Genomic DNA, 16,515 nt, shown 5'->3' with positions numbered 1-16,515 from the left:
TTCAGAGGAAGTCTTGTCATCTTGTTATAACAGAGAAAACATCTGATGTTAACTCACCTTCCAGAACAGTAAAACATTTCCCAGGCTATGCCCAGGGAGCTCAACTCAGGTCTGATTTTAAGAAGGAAATTTTCCTGCAGGGCTCAACTCAGCCCTCTGTCGTTCACTTGGATGGTAGCAGCTTAGAAGCTTCTTGCTTTGAATCCAGACCAAATATTAATTAGACCCCCTCCTTTCCTATAAGCCTCTCCCAGCTGCACTTATAGGTTGCAGAGGCTCCCTTCCCACACACAACTCCTCCTTCACCATCTCCAACTCCACACACTGGCAGCACAGATTCCTCTCTGAGCTCCAGAGCTGAGAAGGCTTGGATGTTGGTGATTCCTCTGCTGAGGACTCTCATCTGCCCCCACCAGTCATTTAGGAAGTCAGACTCTTCTTGGTACAAGGCAGCATCCTTCTCACTGTCCTAAGCCTGATCACTTGATTGGAGCTCTCCCAGGTGCTGAAAACAAGCACTTTGACCTGTTGTGCTGAATCTTGTAAACTTCCCTGGATGTGCCCAGAGGAGACCATGGATATGTTATGGCATAATACCCATGCAACAGCCTGGGATGTGGATGGGAGCTGCTGATGGTGCACTGGAGATGTGAAGAGGGCGCACATATGAATGTCTCCTTCATTCACTCAGGGCTGAGGAGGAAGACAAGGGATGTGGTGGATTTCCTCCAAAGAGTGTTCTTGTCCTCCGGAGATGTTTCTGATCGCTCTTTTGATTGCTTTGAGGGAATCTATGGCTGCACCAACCCCTACAGCTGAGGATATAAACCGAGGAGTTGTAAGTGATCTGCTGGAATATGCTCTGTACTGTAATGGCATGTGGCAGGGGAGACTGGGCAAACTGGGGTGTGAGGGATGGATAATGGATAGATAGATGATAGATAGAAAGATAGATAATAGATAGAGTTTCATGATTAACCTTCTGTATGCTGGAATCTTAATAAATCAGTTTCCATGAAGGTAGCTCAGAGGAAACAGGAGAAAATCCAACTTTGTAAAGCCATCAGCCTTCCAGTAAATAGGAGCAAATCATCTGAGATACTCTGTAACTGCTGTTGCTTGGTAATGGAGAGATCATTGTGCAATGGATTGATAAAAGATAGGAAATGGAAGCTGAGGACCAGGGGGTTAAAGTCATTTATCCAGCTGACTGGGAGAAGTCTTACAATGTAGAGCCACCGATTACTGCTATCTATCTATCTATCTATCTATCTACCTATCTATCCATCTATCTATCATCTATCTATCTACTGTATCTATCTATCTATCTATCTATCTATCATCTATCTATCTATCTATTGTATCTATCTATTTAGCTGAACAAGTATGAATTCATTAAACATAAATCTTAAAAGAAGCCCCATTTTGTCCAATTATGGGAGATAAACGCTAAAACTGCTGATATGCATTGCATGTATTATTCCCAGGAACAATATCTTTTAGATCAGAACATGTTGGGTTAACTCAAGATGGTCAGTATCATATTAGAGGAAAGTTCCAGCTGTCGCCCCGTGAAGATCAGACATAAGCTCTGGTATTGCCCATGGTTAATGTGCACAGAATCCACTACTTCCACACGTCTCTGTAATGAAATGAAGTGTTTTTAATGAGGATGCAGCGATTGTGGATCTAGATATAGTGAAGGGGTTAATCCCAAAGGTAGCTGATTAGATGAGAATGCCACCAGTCAGAAGCTACTCTTGGTAAGGTGCTTTGTGGATAAGGGCACTTTGAATTTAGGACATGTTTCTCCAACCACTACATTTATTAACATCAGGATGCCCTGACTTATTACCAAGTAATCCATCTTCTCCACATCACAGGGACAATTTATTGACAAAAGGTGACACATTGAAAGGTCAGAGATGGGATCACATCCCTAAATTGGGCAGCTGCCCTCAGGTCTCTCACTAAGGACAATGACTCTTTTATATCAGTCCTTAGATTACATTTTGGACCACAAGCTGACTTGTTTCATACTCAATACTCTATATATTTTTCAGAACATGTATACTGTCTACTATGATAAGTAACTAGGAGTAAAGACCAGTACTTGGTATTATTCCACGTAATGACCACTGTTATGTAGCGTAACATGTCCGCATGGCTATGTGCGCAGCATTACCTGTATGTAATTAATTACAGAGCTGCTGTCTATCCTCATGGGGCACACAGTATTCCTGTACTATACATGTGGAGATAGACTTGGAGTCTCTGCAGTAATGGAGGCTTTTTTTGTGTCATGGTACATTAGAATAAATACTTTCAGGAATATATTTCCATCTCCATGGGTAGTGGTTACACATTAGCACCCTGTAAGTGACATTGCCCTTAGCTCTCATTGATTATTCCTCCATGTAGTCTGGCCAGAACCATGTAATGTAGGTCATGACAAATGTCACTCAGACTGTGGACATATTCTAAGTCCTGGTGTTCATTAATCTTTTATCACCTAAGGGACCTATGTCACTGAATACTCTACTTTAGACCAGGCGCTGGCAATGCGTGACTTTGTTTGTCATGAAACTACAAGAAGCAACATGCCCAGAGAGCATCTGATGGATTGGGCATAATGTGAATGCTTGTTCGACTACATCTTCAAAACCACGACTGATCTCACCTAGATTCACCCTACTATAAATAAGAAACCTTCTCTGCTATCTTATAATACAGTAATAACCTGGAATTTAAAAAAAAAAAGATAATTTGGTCATTAACCCTCTACAGTTTTGCTCTGGCAACTATGGGTTAAGGCATTGTTGCCTATCTTCTTCGAGTATACATTATGTGTTAAAAGGACAGATAATAAAACAGAAAATTGTTGCCTGCCCTTTCATCGGCATGAAATTTTCTAAAGACTGTCATAAAACACGCTGGATCTTTATGAGAGCCCTTGACAGAAAGTATTTAAAGCTTAAAATTAGTTACTAAAGCTTAAAAGCCTGCAAATGGCTGGACTGAGTCTGAAGTGGGCAGAGGAGCATAGATAAGTGACACAAAGTCATGTTCTGGCGTATAGTGTGGTTATAATTATCATATTGGGAATATCACTGCTGGTAACATCAGACGCCCAATAAATTTGGATGGTGAGGAATAGTTTTGACAGGTTTTTGGGATCACATTGCTGGAGGCACCTGCCCGGTTTTGTCTGCCAGTGGTAAAAGGGCAGTATGACAAACATCTGTATTGTACTGCGTTGCTTCCTATGGACCTCCTGTGTCAAGCTGGTTCCATCAGTGCCATGCAGAGTTTCCATAATTTGCTGTTGAGTAACAGATGGAAGTTGATTTTAACACTTACGCAGATTAGTCCTGGTGAGTGTTTTCATCAAGAAGGAAGTAGAAGAAAGAAGAACTGTGCGAAAGATCCAATTTTCTAAATAAAATGTACCACTTTCCGTGATACTACTGTATTCAGATAAGTAATAAAAAACAAGAAGGACCATCCAAACGGACTCCATATATGATTGTGTCTTAGGAGAATAAACAAGGTAGCGGTGATGTTCCTTCCTATGGCAAGTGCTGGGGACACATCTGACTTGGTGCTATGTCCTCTACTTTCTTCTAGTGTTTTTTAGAAATGGAGCTGAAGAAGCTGTCGGGGATTTTCCTTAGATGTGTTTTTGTTTTCAAAGAAAATCCTGTCTTTCAGACAGTTGAGAAATTGGTTGTTTTATGTTGAGACGCACAGGGCATACATTATGAGCTGCCTGTGTCCACTGCTTCACCCATTCATCTTCTGATGTGACTGGATTAGGGTTTGGTTGGTAATTGACTAGCTAGACTTGGCATCGAATGGTAGGTGCCCTGCAGTTTCCATTAGAGAGACATGTTATAAAATCGGGGAGGCAAAAATCAAGCTTTGCACAGTTCTTTTCTAATCAGTATCCCATCATGTGCCTAGAAACAGCTGGTTAAAACCTCACAGCAGTCCTTCGTCTTCTAGCTCCTTCAGATATCAATCACAGTTCATTAAACTCCATCAAAGCCCAAGGGAATGGCGACACATTGGTATCTAAAGAAATGATGGTTCTTTCAGCGGCGAAGGGGTTAAATCATTATTATCATGCAGCTGGAATAATGAAAAAGAAGTCACCCACGCAGCCCATTCTTTATCATGTAATAAGGCAATAACGAGGGGAAAAAAACAAAATTTCAGCTATTTTCTGAAAAGCATGAAAAAAATGACCTTAAAAAAGAAGTGTTTTCATAGGCAAGGTTCTACCCAAATATTCCGAGCAAAATCACTATATTTCTATTTGCACATGCAGAGCGTGAGCATACAGATAAGGTGGTAAATCAGGTTAGATATTGTGTGGGGGGAGATTACATTATGGTACAAGAATGCCAGGTTCTGTGCTCGATAGTAATTGCAGGATCGGAGCTCTGTAGCCGAGAGCTCTTCAGGACTGAATGGGCTACAATGGATTTAGTTATTTATTGAGAAAGATCTGATCCTACAGCCTTTGTTCACAATGTGGCTATGAGAGTGTTGATCTGAACCCATCACATTGCAATAGACTATTTGGCCCTTCAAACTCTGGGTCTACCCAGAAATAGTCAGGTTAATGACTTCAGATAATGCGACTTAGCTTTTAGTGATCGTTGAAAGGGAAGAAGTGAAACTGTTGGGTTGGAAATCTTCCAGCTTTGCTGCCAATAGATTCTCCATGTAAGGAATACACAGCATGTGGTACTTCTTTATTTTTACAATCATACTTGGAAAAGACTAACTAGCAGCATGTCCCGTCTCCCATGCCTGGTCCAGAGCTGGCAAATTCGAGAAGGAATCCTCAACATAAGACATATACTAATACTGATTAAGCAGAAAGATAAGTTCTCAGTTTCATTTAGTCAATTATTATGACAAATCTGGGGCGTGGAAACATTAGAAAAAATTCTGATTGGCATCAGCAGGTAAAAGTGGAGTGACATCAAGTGGGATATGCTCTATGAAGGTCTATAAAGTGTGCTGAGAGTACAGATGAAACATAATGAAAGGACGTAGGCTTTACTCATTAAGTAATGCTGTGATTATGTGATGCATGATGCATATGCATCTATTATTCCTGTACATTGAAGGCTGTTCACATTTCTATTCTAATTTACAGAAACATCAGCTGTATATATAACTACTATACAACATGTAAAGCATACTGTATATAGATTTATGCGGCCATATTGTTTTCAGTGTAAGCATAGTCTTACTACACAAAGCTATATTATGCTGTATCATATCTACTACAACCCCAAATCCCAAAAAGTAGGAACATTATATAAAATGTAAATAAATCAAGAATGCAATGATTTGAAAATCTCTTATAGCCATATTTTATTTACAACAGAACGTAGAATACAGGTCAGAAGTTGACCGTTGGACATTTTTTAATTTCTCTTGAAAAAATCTACTCATTTAGAAAATTGGTGGCAACAACACATCTCAGAAAACTTGGGACAGGGTTACCAAGGCACTGGAAAAGTAAGTGGTACTAAAGAAAATAACAGCTAGAAGGTCTATTTTAAACCAAGTCACATGGCTGTGTATAAAAAGAGTATGATAGAGGCAGAGTCTCTCAGAAGCAAAGATGGTCGGATGTTCACCAATTTGTGAACAAATGCATCTAAAAATTGTAGAATAATTTTAGAAAAATGTTCCTCAACGTAAGCCTTTGAATATCTCACCATCTGCAGCACATAATATCATCAAAAGATTCCGAGATTTTGGTGAAATCCATGCGCACAAGGGACAAGGTCGACGATCAATATTGGATGCGTGTGATCTACTGGCCTTAATTCAGTACTGCATTAAAATCAGGGATGATTCTGTCATGCAAATCACTGCATGGGCTGTGAAATAGGTCCCAAAATCAATGTCAGTGAACACAGTTAGTTGTGGAATCCAAAATTGAAAGTTAAAGATCTGTGATGCAAAGAAGAAAAAGCTATGTATCAACACAATCCAGAAATGCTGATGTCTTCTCTTGGCCAAAGCTCATTTAAAATGGACTGAGATAAAATGGAAAACTGTTCAGTGCTCAGATGAACTAAAATTGAAAATTCTTTATGGAATCTGTGTCCTGCAAACTCAAGAGATGCAGGACCATCCAGTTAGTTATCTGCACACAGTTCAATAGCCTTCATCTCTAATGGTATGGATTTACAGTAGTGTCTATGGCAGGGACAGCTAACACATTTTGAAAGGTGCTTACATTGCTGAGCATTATGTAGAGGTTTTTGAACAATATATGCTCCCATCCAGATGTTTATAGGTGAAAGCCTTCTATACTTCTACAAGGACTCATGCAGGAGGCGAGACCAGAAGATCAGAGCTGTCTGATATTATACATCTCACACAATGACAAACCTGTTCTAAGCTATGGTCCTCCACTCAGATAACACCCACTGAGATATAAAAAAAGTTAACTCATTAGGTTCCAAATATTTTGATTGCTATTATCTTCGCAATGGAGAGTCAAAATTAAGAAAAAAAGTTTTATTCCTCTCTGCAGCCACCATTACATTGTGTGTCCAGTTCAGCATGAAAAATTTGGTGAAAGGTCCTGTTGAACTCCTATAAAAATGTAGCTTATAGTGTAGATTTTACTTATTGCGTTTTATACAAAAACTGTTTTATTAGCTAAGTAAATGAGAGGGTTTCAGTGCACCCATTGTATAGCCAAGAGATGGGTGCACTGTTCCGTAACCTCAATTACAATCGTCCGCACCTCAACCTTGTTTTGGAGCACTACCTGAATTGAATCCTCAGCTCTGCACACACTGACACTGCCTAGAATACACACAGTGTCAGTGTGCAGATGCATTCTCATTCCTTTTCTGGCTTCAGTGCTTGCTCACAGCACACTGCATCACACAGCAGCAGGTTGCCCAGGCGGACAGGAGAGAAGGATAAGAAGGCACACCCGCTGACACTGCACACTGCACTGCTGTCCTGTCAGCATCGGCCACCCGCTACTGTGTGATCCAGTGTGCAGTTAGTTGCCACTGCAGACAGTGAAGGGTTGAGAATACATCTGCACACTGATATTGTGTTCTCTTGGCTCCTACAGTATTAGGGTATGTGTCCACGGTCCGGTATCCCTGTGCTTTGGACGCAGCGGATAACCCGCTCGGCCCAAAGCGCTGCTCCCTGTTGTACGCGCAGTGATACCGCATTTGTTCATTGAACACATGCGGAATCACCACATCCTATTCATAGACTGTGTTATTTATCTTGCGGAGATATCCCCTGCACTATGCTGTAACATCTGGATGCTGCGGATTGGACGCTGCGGCTGTACGCAACATCCAATCCGCAGCAAATACTGAAGGAATCTGGACCATGGAAACATACCCTAAGTGTGTGCAGGGCAGAAAACTCAATTCAGTTTGCACCGCAAAGCAAGCACTGTGAATCAACATAAGGTGAGGTGTGGAGGATTATAATTGAGGAGGCAGAACGGTGCACAGAGGTTTAGCCACGCCGAGGGTGTTTTGAAGCCTCCTCATTTATATATCTAATAAAATGTCTTTTATATAAAATACAATAAAATCTGCACTACAAAATGTCATGGTCACGTGTGTCTGGACGCAAATGATACCGCAAGCCGGACCCATAACACACGTGACCCTGGATACAGCGCCTCCAGTGGCGAATTTAAATAATAAGGGGAACCTGGGAGACATTAACAATGGTGGGCCCTGCGATAGGGAATGAGGACGTGGAGACCTCCTAAGCTCCCCTGAACCAGTGTCCCTGCACTCCTTACGTTCCCTATACAGGCTCCGCACCTGTCGCCGCACGCGAACCTTAAACCCTTGCTCGCCCTGACCCTAAACCCTCACTAGGGAATTGGTCAGTGCGGAGACTAATCCCACCACTGCACTAACAACACACATGAGGAAAGAAGACAATACAGGGGAAACACCACTTAGCTTTAGGCTCTGTGCTTATGCTCCTGCAACAGAGCCCCACCACCTGCGTGCGTCTTCTCCTCCACCCGGATCCATCACCATCCTGGATCCTACACCATAGTGCAGCCTTGGAGCAGAGTTCATCTCCAGTTGCAGCAGTCCAATAACAAAGTCCCAAGGATGAGTCAGCCTCTACCAAAATTCTAAGCATGCTCGAGTCCAGCTCTCGGCCACCAAGTCGAGCATGCCGAGTGCAACTCTCTCCATAGTCGCCACTCCACAAAGCCATGCACGCACTTCCCGCCGACACCATAAACTGCGACTCCTCCACGCCATGCCAGCAATTCCTGCAGACACCATTAGCTGCCACTCGTCTCCTCTGGCTGACTGCGCAGGATTCCTCTTCAGCTCCATGTCCACCCAGGCTTCACAAACTCAGAATGAATCAATCAATCAATATCACCAGCAGTGATTGCACACCCTGAGACTCACTTATAGAGCCCCACACCTGATTCATAATTACGTGCACATTAAACCTAAAGTGCGATACCACTAACCACCACCGGGGACAGTCAAGTCACTTGGCACTTGCCAAAGTAAAAAAAGTTCACCCTGTGCAATTTAAAACTGTCAGATCAAATTCAGATCATGACAGAAATATGATTTTTATAGGGAATAAGTCTACCATATGAATGTATAAATGGTTTAGATGTGACTTTACAGATGCTCTTTAACCCCTTTTCAACTTTGGGTTTTTCCGTTTTCGTTTTTTTGATCCCTTCTTCCCAAAGCCATAACTTTTTTATTTTTCTGTTAATATGGCCATGTGAAGGCTTGTTTTTTGCGGGACAAGTTGTACTTTTGCATGACACCATTAGTTTTACCATATAGTGCATATGGAAAACAAACTCTACAATTATTTTTTACCATGTTCTCTAAATGCTAAAACTAACCTGACATTATGATTCTTTAGGTCATTACGAGTTCATAGACACCAAACATGTATACAGGGGCAGCTCACAAAATTAGAATATCATCAAAAAGTTAATTTATTCAGTTCTTCAATACAAAAAGTGAAACTCATATATTATTTAGAGTCTTTACAAACAGGGTGATCTATTTCAGGTGTTTATTTCTGATAATGTTGAGGATTATGGCTTACAGACCATGAAAACCCAAAAGTCATTATCTCAGTAAATTAGAATACTTTATCACACCAGCTTGAAAAATGATTTTAAAGTCGAAATGTTGGCCTACTGAAATTTATGTTCAGTAAATGCACTCAATACTTGGTCAGGGCTCCTTTTTCATCAATTACTGCATCAATGCGGCGTGGCATGGAGGCGACCAGCCTTTGGCACTGCTGAGGTGTTATGGAAGCCCAGATTGCTTTCACAGCAGCCTTCAGCTCATCTGCATTGTTGGGTCTGGCGTCTCTCATCTTCCTTTTGACAGTACCCCACAGATTCTCTATGGGGTTAAGGTCAGGTGAGTTTGCTGGCCAATCAAGCACAGTGATACTGTTGTTTTTAAACCAGGTATTGGCACTTTTGGCAGAGTGGACAGGTGCCAAGTCCTCCTGGAGAATGAAATTTCCAACTCCAAAAAGCTTGTCGGCAGAGGGAAGCATGAACAGCTCTGCAGCAGAAGTGAAGAACAATTACCATTCAGTTACCGATATTTACGCTTGTCATGTATGCTGAGGTCACTTTAAATATTACTAAGGCTGTATTTGGGTTAAAGACTTTGAAAGGTATTGGATGCAGTCCTAAGAGACCTCAAAGTGTAAATACCATCTTTATTTGGGCAGTTGAAGTACTTGAGATTCGCCATGAACCAAATTTTTTTTTTAATTAGCAAAAGCTGGTGAATTCAAATTGTAAAAGTTTTGCTCATCTCTAACCAGAAGTATTAAATATTAATAAAGGGTTTTTATTTTCTATGATTTAAAAAATGATTCTGCTCTTTTCTTCAACCAGCTTCATGTCTGCACCAAACATGGTGCTGTGTAGGAAAAAAATCAGTGTTATTTCTAATCCCGGAAAAAAATTTAATGTCTACATAGAGCTTTTTAAAATGATGTAATTATTGGCAATGTTTCAATCTTGTCTCTTGTGACGTATTGGAGGTACCGTACTTGAGCAGCAGAGTGGATAAGTCCTCTTTTAGGCAATGTTACGCCATGTCCGTGCATTTGAACTGGTCGATAATATGTTTGGCAGTTTGCAGCTTTTGTGTCCCTCCTAGTAACCCAAGGTCTTTCCACAATAGAAAAACAAGTACAAGTAGATGTTGTACATATGAGATAGAGAAATTATATTAAATGTATTTCTTGATACACAGTATATCAAACCTACGTAAGTAAAATCAAGTGCTTTGCATGACTGGAAACGTTCTAGTGCACAAAGAATCTGCCCTTACAATAAGAGGGGTATCATTTTCTTCTCAAAAACCATTTATATAATTGTTTTCTCTCTATTGGCTATAATGAAAAGTAGAAAGTAATTTGGCTAACTACATGCTGCATACTATGGAGAACAGCCCAGCTTTTGGTCATAGTGACAAAATCCCACTGGACGCTGTTCAAGAATCAGGAATTCAGTACCACAGAAGGGATTGTATTGCACTTAGGATATTTCAACATGACGTTGCAGTTACGGTGCTCATGTTGAATCTGACCTGTTGCCGTAAGATGACCAGTCAGTTGGTCCCTAAGTTGACTGATGAAGACACATAGAAGGTTAAATGTAGAGCAGATTTTCGTTAGGGGAGATGTATTGGTTTGTCATTTAAGAAACACAAAAGGATTTCTCCCCATGGCGCATCTGTCAGCCTTTAAGCACCACTAGCATCCCTGACCTGTGTTATCTATGGCAAGCCACATTCATTTATTATGCAGTCACGCTTACTTAGCTAAACACCCATTGTCCATCTGGGAGAAGATGCTCTTTCCAAACAGGTGCCAGATGTATTGGCTCGCTCTTTGTGTAATTAAATTCATCTGTCAGGCGTTAGTGATGTCTCCTACAGGAACCACTTCCAAGGCAGAAAATGAAGGCTGGAAATTTCATTGTTTCCAACAGCCAAGGTTGATTGTAGTCGTGTTGGCAACTTGCCCCAGGCACGAGAAGGGCAGGACCCAGGATGTGGTGGGTTTTACTAGCCTGTGGCTTGCCAAGCGTTCTGTTATGTGCAGAAGGTGCTTGTTCAAACACTGCTAATGGAAAACCACAAAACATTAGCATGTTGCGACAGCAGTATTCTGGCTTGTTTCGATCTCTGTCCAGTCAAAGCCTCTACATGTTCCAAGATTGACAGGAAACGAGTTTCTAAATAAAGCCAGTATTACGACTCAGTACCGACCTCTGGGCTACGGACTTTCGGGTGCAGTTGTGCTGTGGCTGTATAATCTGGACAAGCTAGTATATCCACTTCATGTCTGATTTAGCGAATCATTTATTTTCTGAAGCAAAATCCCTGTAATACTAGAAAGAGCAGATGGCTGATCCCGAAAGCAATGCCAGCTCTGTCATGGACCCCTTATGCCCGGAATAAAGATTCCTTGGACTAAGCATTTAGAAATACAGTCATCATATATTATGGTCAAGATAAGCCTTATCTGATGTTTGTGCAGAGGTAAGGCTCATTCACATGGAAGAATTTCTGTCAGGATTTTACATCAGGATTTGTACACCAAAACTAAATAAAAAATAAAGAGATATGGACCTCCTCTGTGTTTCTGACCCTCTGGTGGTTTTGGGTTACAAATAAAATGGTGATCAAATTTCTGCTATGTGAAAATGCCCTTTTGTTCTTCACACACACCAGGCTATACACCGGACAAGTGCTTTCCGATTTTTATTGGATAGTACTAGAACCAATGTTATTCAATGGGGCAGAATATGTCATTGATGCTGTGATTCGCTTTGAAAAAGGATGCCACTCACCCATTCAAGTCTTTGGGTGCGTAGAAACCATCAGACTGCACTCAGATGATATCCAAGAGTAATCCAATTTCTGCAGACTCACAGAATGGAGAAGATGGAGAGATGCTGTTCTCCATTTTCTCCTCACAGTGTGCTACGGTTCTCTCATCCGAGAAGATCGGATCACACTATGCTCACACTTTGAGCACGCGCTAGTCAGAGTTTGTTCAGTGTCATTTGCATAATCAACCCAATTCCCTCGGATGACAGAACTTACGGCCATCTGATCGCAGCCTCATAGACATATCTGAAGCTATAATTTCCGGTCATGAGACCAGCCGTGAGGAATTGCTGCTGTCATACAGATGATAACATGTGGCCATATATTATACCAGAGTCCTGTAAATGTACCTGTTTTCTCTGGGTGCACAGAAAAAGTGCTCCACCCATACACCGTTACACATCCAAATGAAGAGAGGTATCCAGCACTCCAGATTAAAGAATTCTTCATTCAATCATCAAATAGCCATAAAATCCATCAAAACGTGGCGTACAGACAGTCTGCCAACGCGTTTCAAGCAATGCATACTTAGTCATGGACGGAGTCATTGGCGGAGTGTCTGTACACCACGTTATTATGGATTTTATGGGTATTTGATGATTGAATAAAGAAGTTTTTAATCTGAAGTTCTGGACACGTCTCTCTTCATTTGGAAGCGTATTATAGTAGCAGCAAAGTGGATGAGATTTTACAAAATCTCCAAACAATACATGAAAAAAATCTGTGATGAAATTTGCTCAAAAATGTAACAGCAGCGCAGCATGTCAATATAAACTGCATATCTGCAATGTGGATACAACACAAACACTCACCGATTTACCGCATAAGAGAATGGGATTTTAGAAACCCAAATCACGTGTTGTGGGACAAAAAAAATCTGCATTCTGTGAATATTAAAATCTGACGTCTGCTCATCGTTGTGCGGATTCTATTCTATAACATGTGCTGTGAAATCCAGGACAAAATACCAGATCCGAGCCGTTGTATTTGTGGGGTTGCGGCTAAATCAACAGCGTAAATGTTCAAGGTGAAATCTGTGGAAAATCAGCAGCTAAATCCATGGCAAAATGTAACTCACATGGATTCTGCCCCAGATTATTTGGGGAATTCTTTTTCAGAATTTTAATAAAAAAGGATTTCATTAATTGAAATAAAGTAGGCAAATGCAAATTAGCTAAAAATATTACTAGGATAATATGGTTTCTAGAAATAAGCAGATGGTAATGATGAAACGCAGTGGTAGGAAGATGATTATAGTGCGGGAAAGGTGAGATAATTATAGCCCAAGATGCAATGTGTGGGCGGATGCTCATATAGAATAACATATGAATCATAATATCTAAAATAATTAAGTACACTGTGATCATCATGTTCATTGCAGAGAAAGATGGGCATGGTTCTTCATACCGTACATGCAGAGTGTAGACGATTATTTGTCAGATATTCCTTATTGTATGTCGTTGTCCTGGAACCACTACTTACTGTGTTCACACTTTTCTCAAAGATCTCGACTTGTTTTTGAAAACACATACACAGATAGAAACGTCCAAACATGGATTAGTGAATGAGCTCTCACTACGATAAATTAATGAAATAGTACTAAGGAAGATTATTTAAAAGGTATCTGTCACCATGTTTTTGCCACCTAATCTGAGAGCAGCATAATGTAGCAGCAAGGACTCTGAATCCAGTGATGTGTCACTTACTGGGCTGCTTGCTGTAGTTTTCATAAAATCACAGTTTCATCAGCAGGAGATTATCATTAGAAGGAGATTATCATTAGAAGACTGGCAGCTTTCTGTACTCACTTTTCATGGGCAAAAAGCTGTCAATCAGTGATGTGGGCAGGGTTATACAGAGCTAGGCATTCAGAGAAATGGTAGATCTGCAGCAGATAAAACAGTGATTTTATCAAAATGACAGCAAGCAGCCCAGTAAATGATACATCGCTGGAATCATGGACTCTGACTATTAGACTGCTCTCAGATTAGGTGTCAAAAACCTGGTGACGGAATCCCTTTAAGGAATCTTCCTTATTAATATTACATTGATACATTGATAGTAGTAAGGGCTTGCTGGAATCCGGATCTCTGCCTCTACATTGTGCTGCTCTCAGATAGGGTAGCAAAAATGTGATGACAGATTCCCTTTAGCTACATGCATGCTCGGCACGACAGCGCACTACTACGGTGGGTACATCCTGGTCAGTCCTGGTGAAGTAGGGGACATTATAGTATGTGAGCACACTATGGAGCTTTAGGACATGAATATAGAATGACTCTCGCTGGAGGACATAGATTGGTTAGGTTTGGCTGTTATTTCCTGCCATAGTCTCATCATTAATGCTTTTGAAATATGACTTGATCAAACCATTTGACCAAACTATGTAGAAAGCAATAGGACGCTCACTGCTTTCCAATGGTGCTCAGAAGTACAAAGCGTAGATAAGAAACAACACTCCACAGATATCTCTTGACAAAGGCCATGATGGGCCTAACTGATGAATCTACTATATCTGTATTCACTTGGATTTAATTTACCTGATTTCTGCCTGATTAATCATCACAATAAAAATTCAAAGACTATAATTCTTGTTTGCCAAACTTCACTATTTCTCTCATTTAATCGAACAGGCGCGTGAATGCAAATAGGTTTATCTCTTTGGAAACATCCAGTGACTTTGATAACACAGGTTCATGTCTTCTCTTATTATTCGGATTTCCTCAGCTTTTAAAATGCAATTAATCCTGGTTCCATCTACCGTATCCCATGCACCAATACGATGCTGCCTTTGACACCTCGATGATAGTGTCTGATCGCTTATATCACTGTCTGGAGCTATAGAGCGGCACCATTGTGTGGCTGATTGACACATACAGTCATGAGGAATAATTAGTATACTGTTCTGTGGTTCGGAATAGTCATAATGAAGCCGGGAGTTTCCAGAAAGAGCAGTCTAATGAAAGAAGGATTGTGATGGGTGGCGCGAAATAGTATTTCCAGATAACTACATATCTATAAATCACCAGTATCTTAGCGACCAACATCCTTGTGCTGAATGTGGTGGGTTACAGGGATCTCCTACATCTCACTAATTCCCCTAAAGTGACCGCATTAGCTCATCCTCCATGACCTTCATGCTAAGTTTAGACAGCTGTATCCAGAGAGTCACACAATAGGGAATGTGATCATATGAATAGAGATGGAGGAACATTACGGGTGGTGGTGGCTCATAGCTTGGCTTTGGCATTCTTCATAAAACTTGCTATTATTAGAGAAGGGTCTGAGACAAATATACTAAAAGAAAACCCATAAAAGATCCCCGCTGTCTGGATTTAGTATCAATTCAATAAGACATAATTAATTAGCTCCACAAATGTTTTGTCTTTCCTTCTCTCCAACATTCTTGACGTCGGAAACAGACTGTTTGGTATCTCGCCTCGCTGTGTTGCTGTCACATATCTGCGGTGATTAGTATTCAGCTAAACTTCACAGTCACTAGAAACATATTGTAATTATGTGGAATAATATCTTTACCCATATGCAGCAATTTCCTAAGCACTAACGTGAGGCACCAGAAGGATATTTCAATTTTGATGTGCCTAAAGGGTAACTTACAACTTGCCTTTGATTTCGAGTGACATCGCCACTCGCGCTCAGATATTCTTGTCTGTAGGAATCGTCCCTGGGTTTTATTGAGACCAACTACATAACATCATGTTTCTTGTTCTGTCAGATTCAATTCTCGCTATCTGCTTTTTACAATGTCTGATTTATACGTTAAGATTTACCGAGTAAGATTATTTAAAGTTCGGTCATGATCATGTCATGATGTGAAACGAAGAATTATACGTCTTTACAGTGCTCTGCCTGGCTGGCAGTAAATTGCCCTTGGAAGTTGTTTTCAAGCCTTATCCATCTAAGAATGAAAAAAGGTCTCTATAAAGAGTTCTTTTGTGGGAAACCTTGCAGTCAGAATGCCAATGTCCTATCTACCCTTCACCAATTCACACTGACACTGCTGTACAATCGAGGACTGCAGAAAATGCAGATCCGTGCTGCAGCTTGAACTGGCTCCAAATCTGCCATGCAGATGTATTAAACGGAGCTTAACGGTAACCTGTCCTGACACCAGACGTATACTGAATAGAAGGAATCAGGTCTTCGAAATGGCAAACGTTCAATACCAACCAGTGAGTGCCTCTAAAAATATAATTCCCCGGAAAGCTGCATTAGTATGTGTACATTATGTCTGTATTAGAGAAATATTATCATATGGACTCACATGAAATCACAAATTTGAATTCACCATTGCCATTTTTGGGTTTAATTTTTATGCCATTCTCAACAAAGTGGATGTCTCGACAAATAATAAGCTATAGTTACACCAGAAACTAGCGTAATTTATATCACAAATCAGCTCCAGCCCTTGGCTGAAGTAGTTGTGCTCTGCTGGAGCATGGACAAGCAAAAGTAAGTGTATCCGGCACAGCGGAGGTAAGCTTGTCACTATAACGCATTTCTGGTGCGTTAAGCATCCTTACTTTTGGTATGATTA

General features: G+C 40.8%; 1 protein-coding gene across 3 annotated transcripts in view; it reads left to right on the top strand.

Annotated features, from left to right (window-relative positions):
• The first annotated feature begins 301 nt into the window (after positions 1-301).
• MMP17 (matrix metallopeptidase 17) overlaps positions 302-16,515 on the top strand; it is a 253,619-nt gene continuing 237,405 nt past the window's right edge. The window contains exon 1 of one of the 3 annotated variants that reach the window (XM_073557034.1): positions 302-838. In XM_073557034.1, the coding sequence (XP_073413135.1) occupies positions 713-838 (126 nt within the window). In that variant the 5' untranslated portion in view covers positions 302-712. The remainder of the gene's footprint in view (positions 839-16,515) is intronic. The other 2 variants (XM_073557032.1, XM_073557033.1) reach the window with 2 other exon arrangements.

This window comes from Dendrobates tinctorius, unplaced genomic scaffold (genome assembly GCF_039654945.1).
Source record: "Dendrobates tinctorius isolate UK_male_01 unplaced genomic scaffold, ASM3965494v1 ptg000243l, whole genome shotgun sequence".
NCBI classification, from domain to species: domain Eukaryota; kingdom Metazoa; phylum Chordata; class Amphibia; order Anura; family Dendrobatidae; genus Dendrobates; species Dendrobates tinctorius.
Note: the sequence above shows the minus strand (reverse complement) of the source record. Positions and strands in the feature narration are given on the sequence as shown.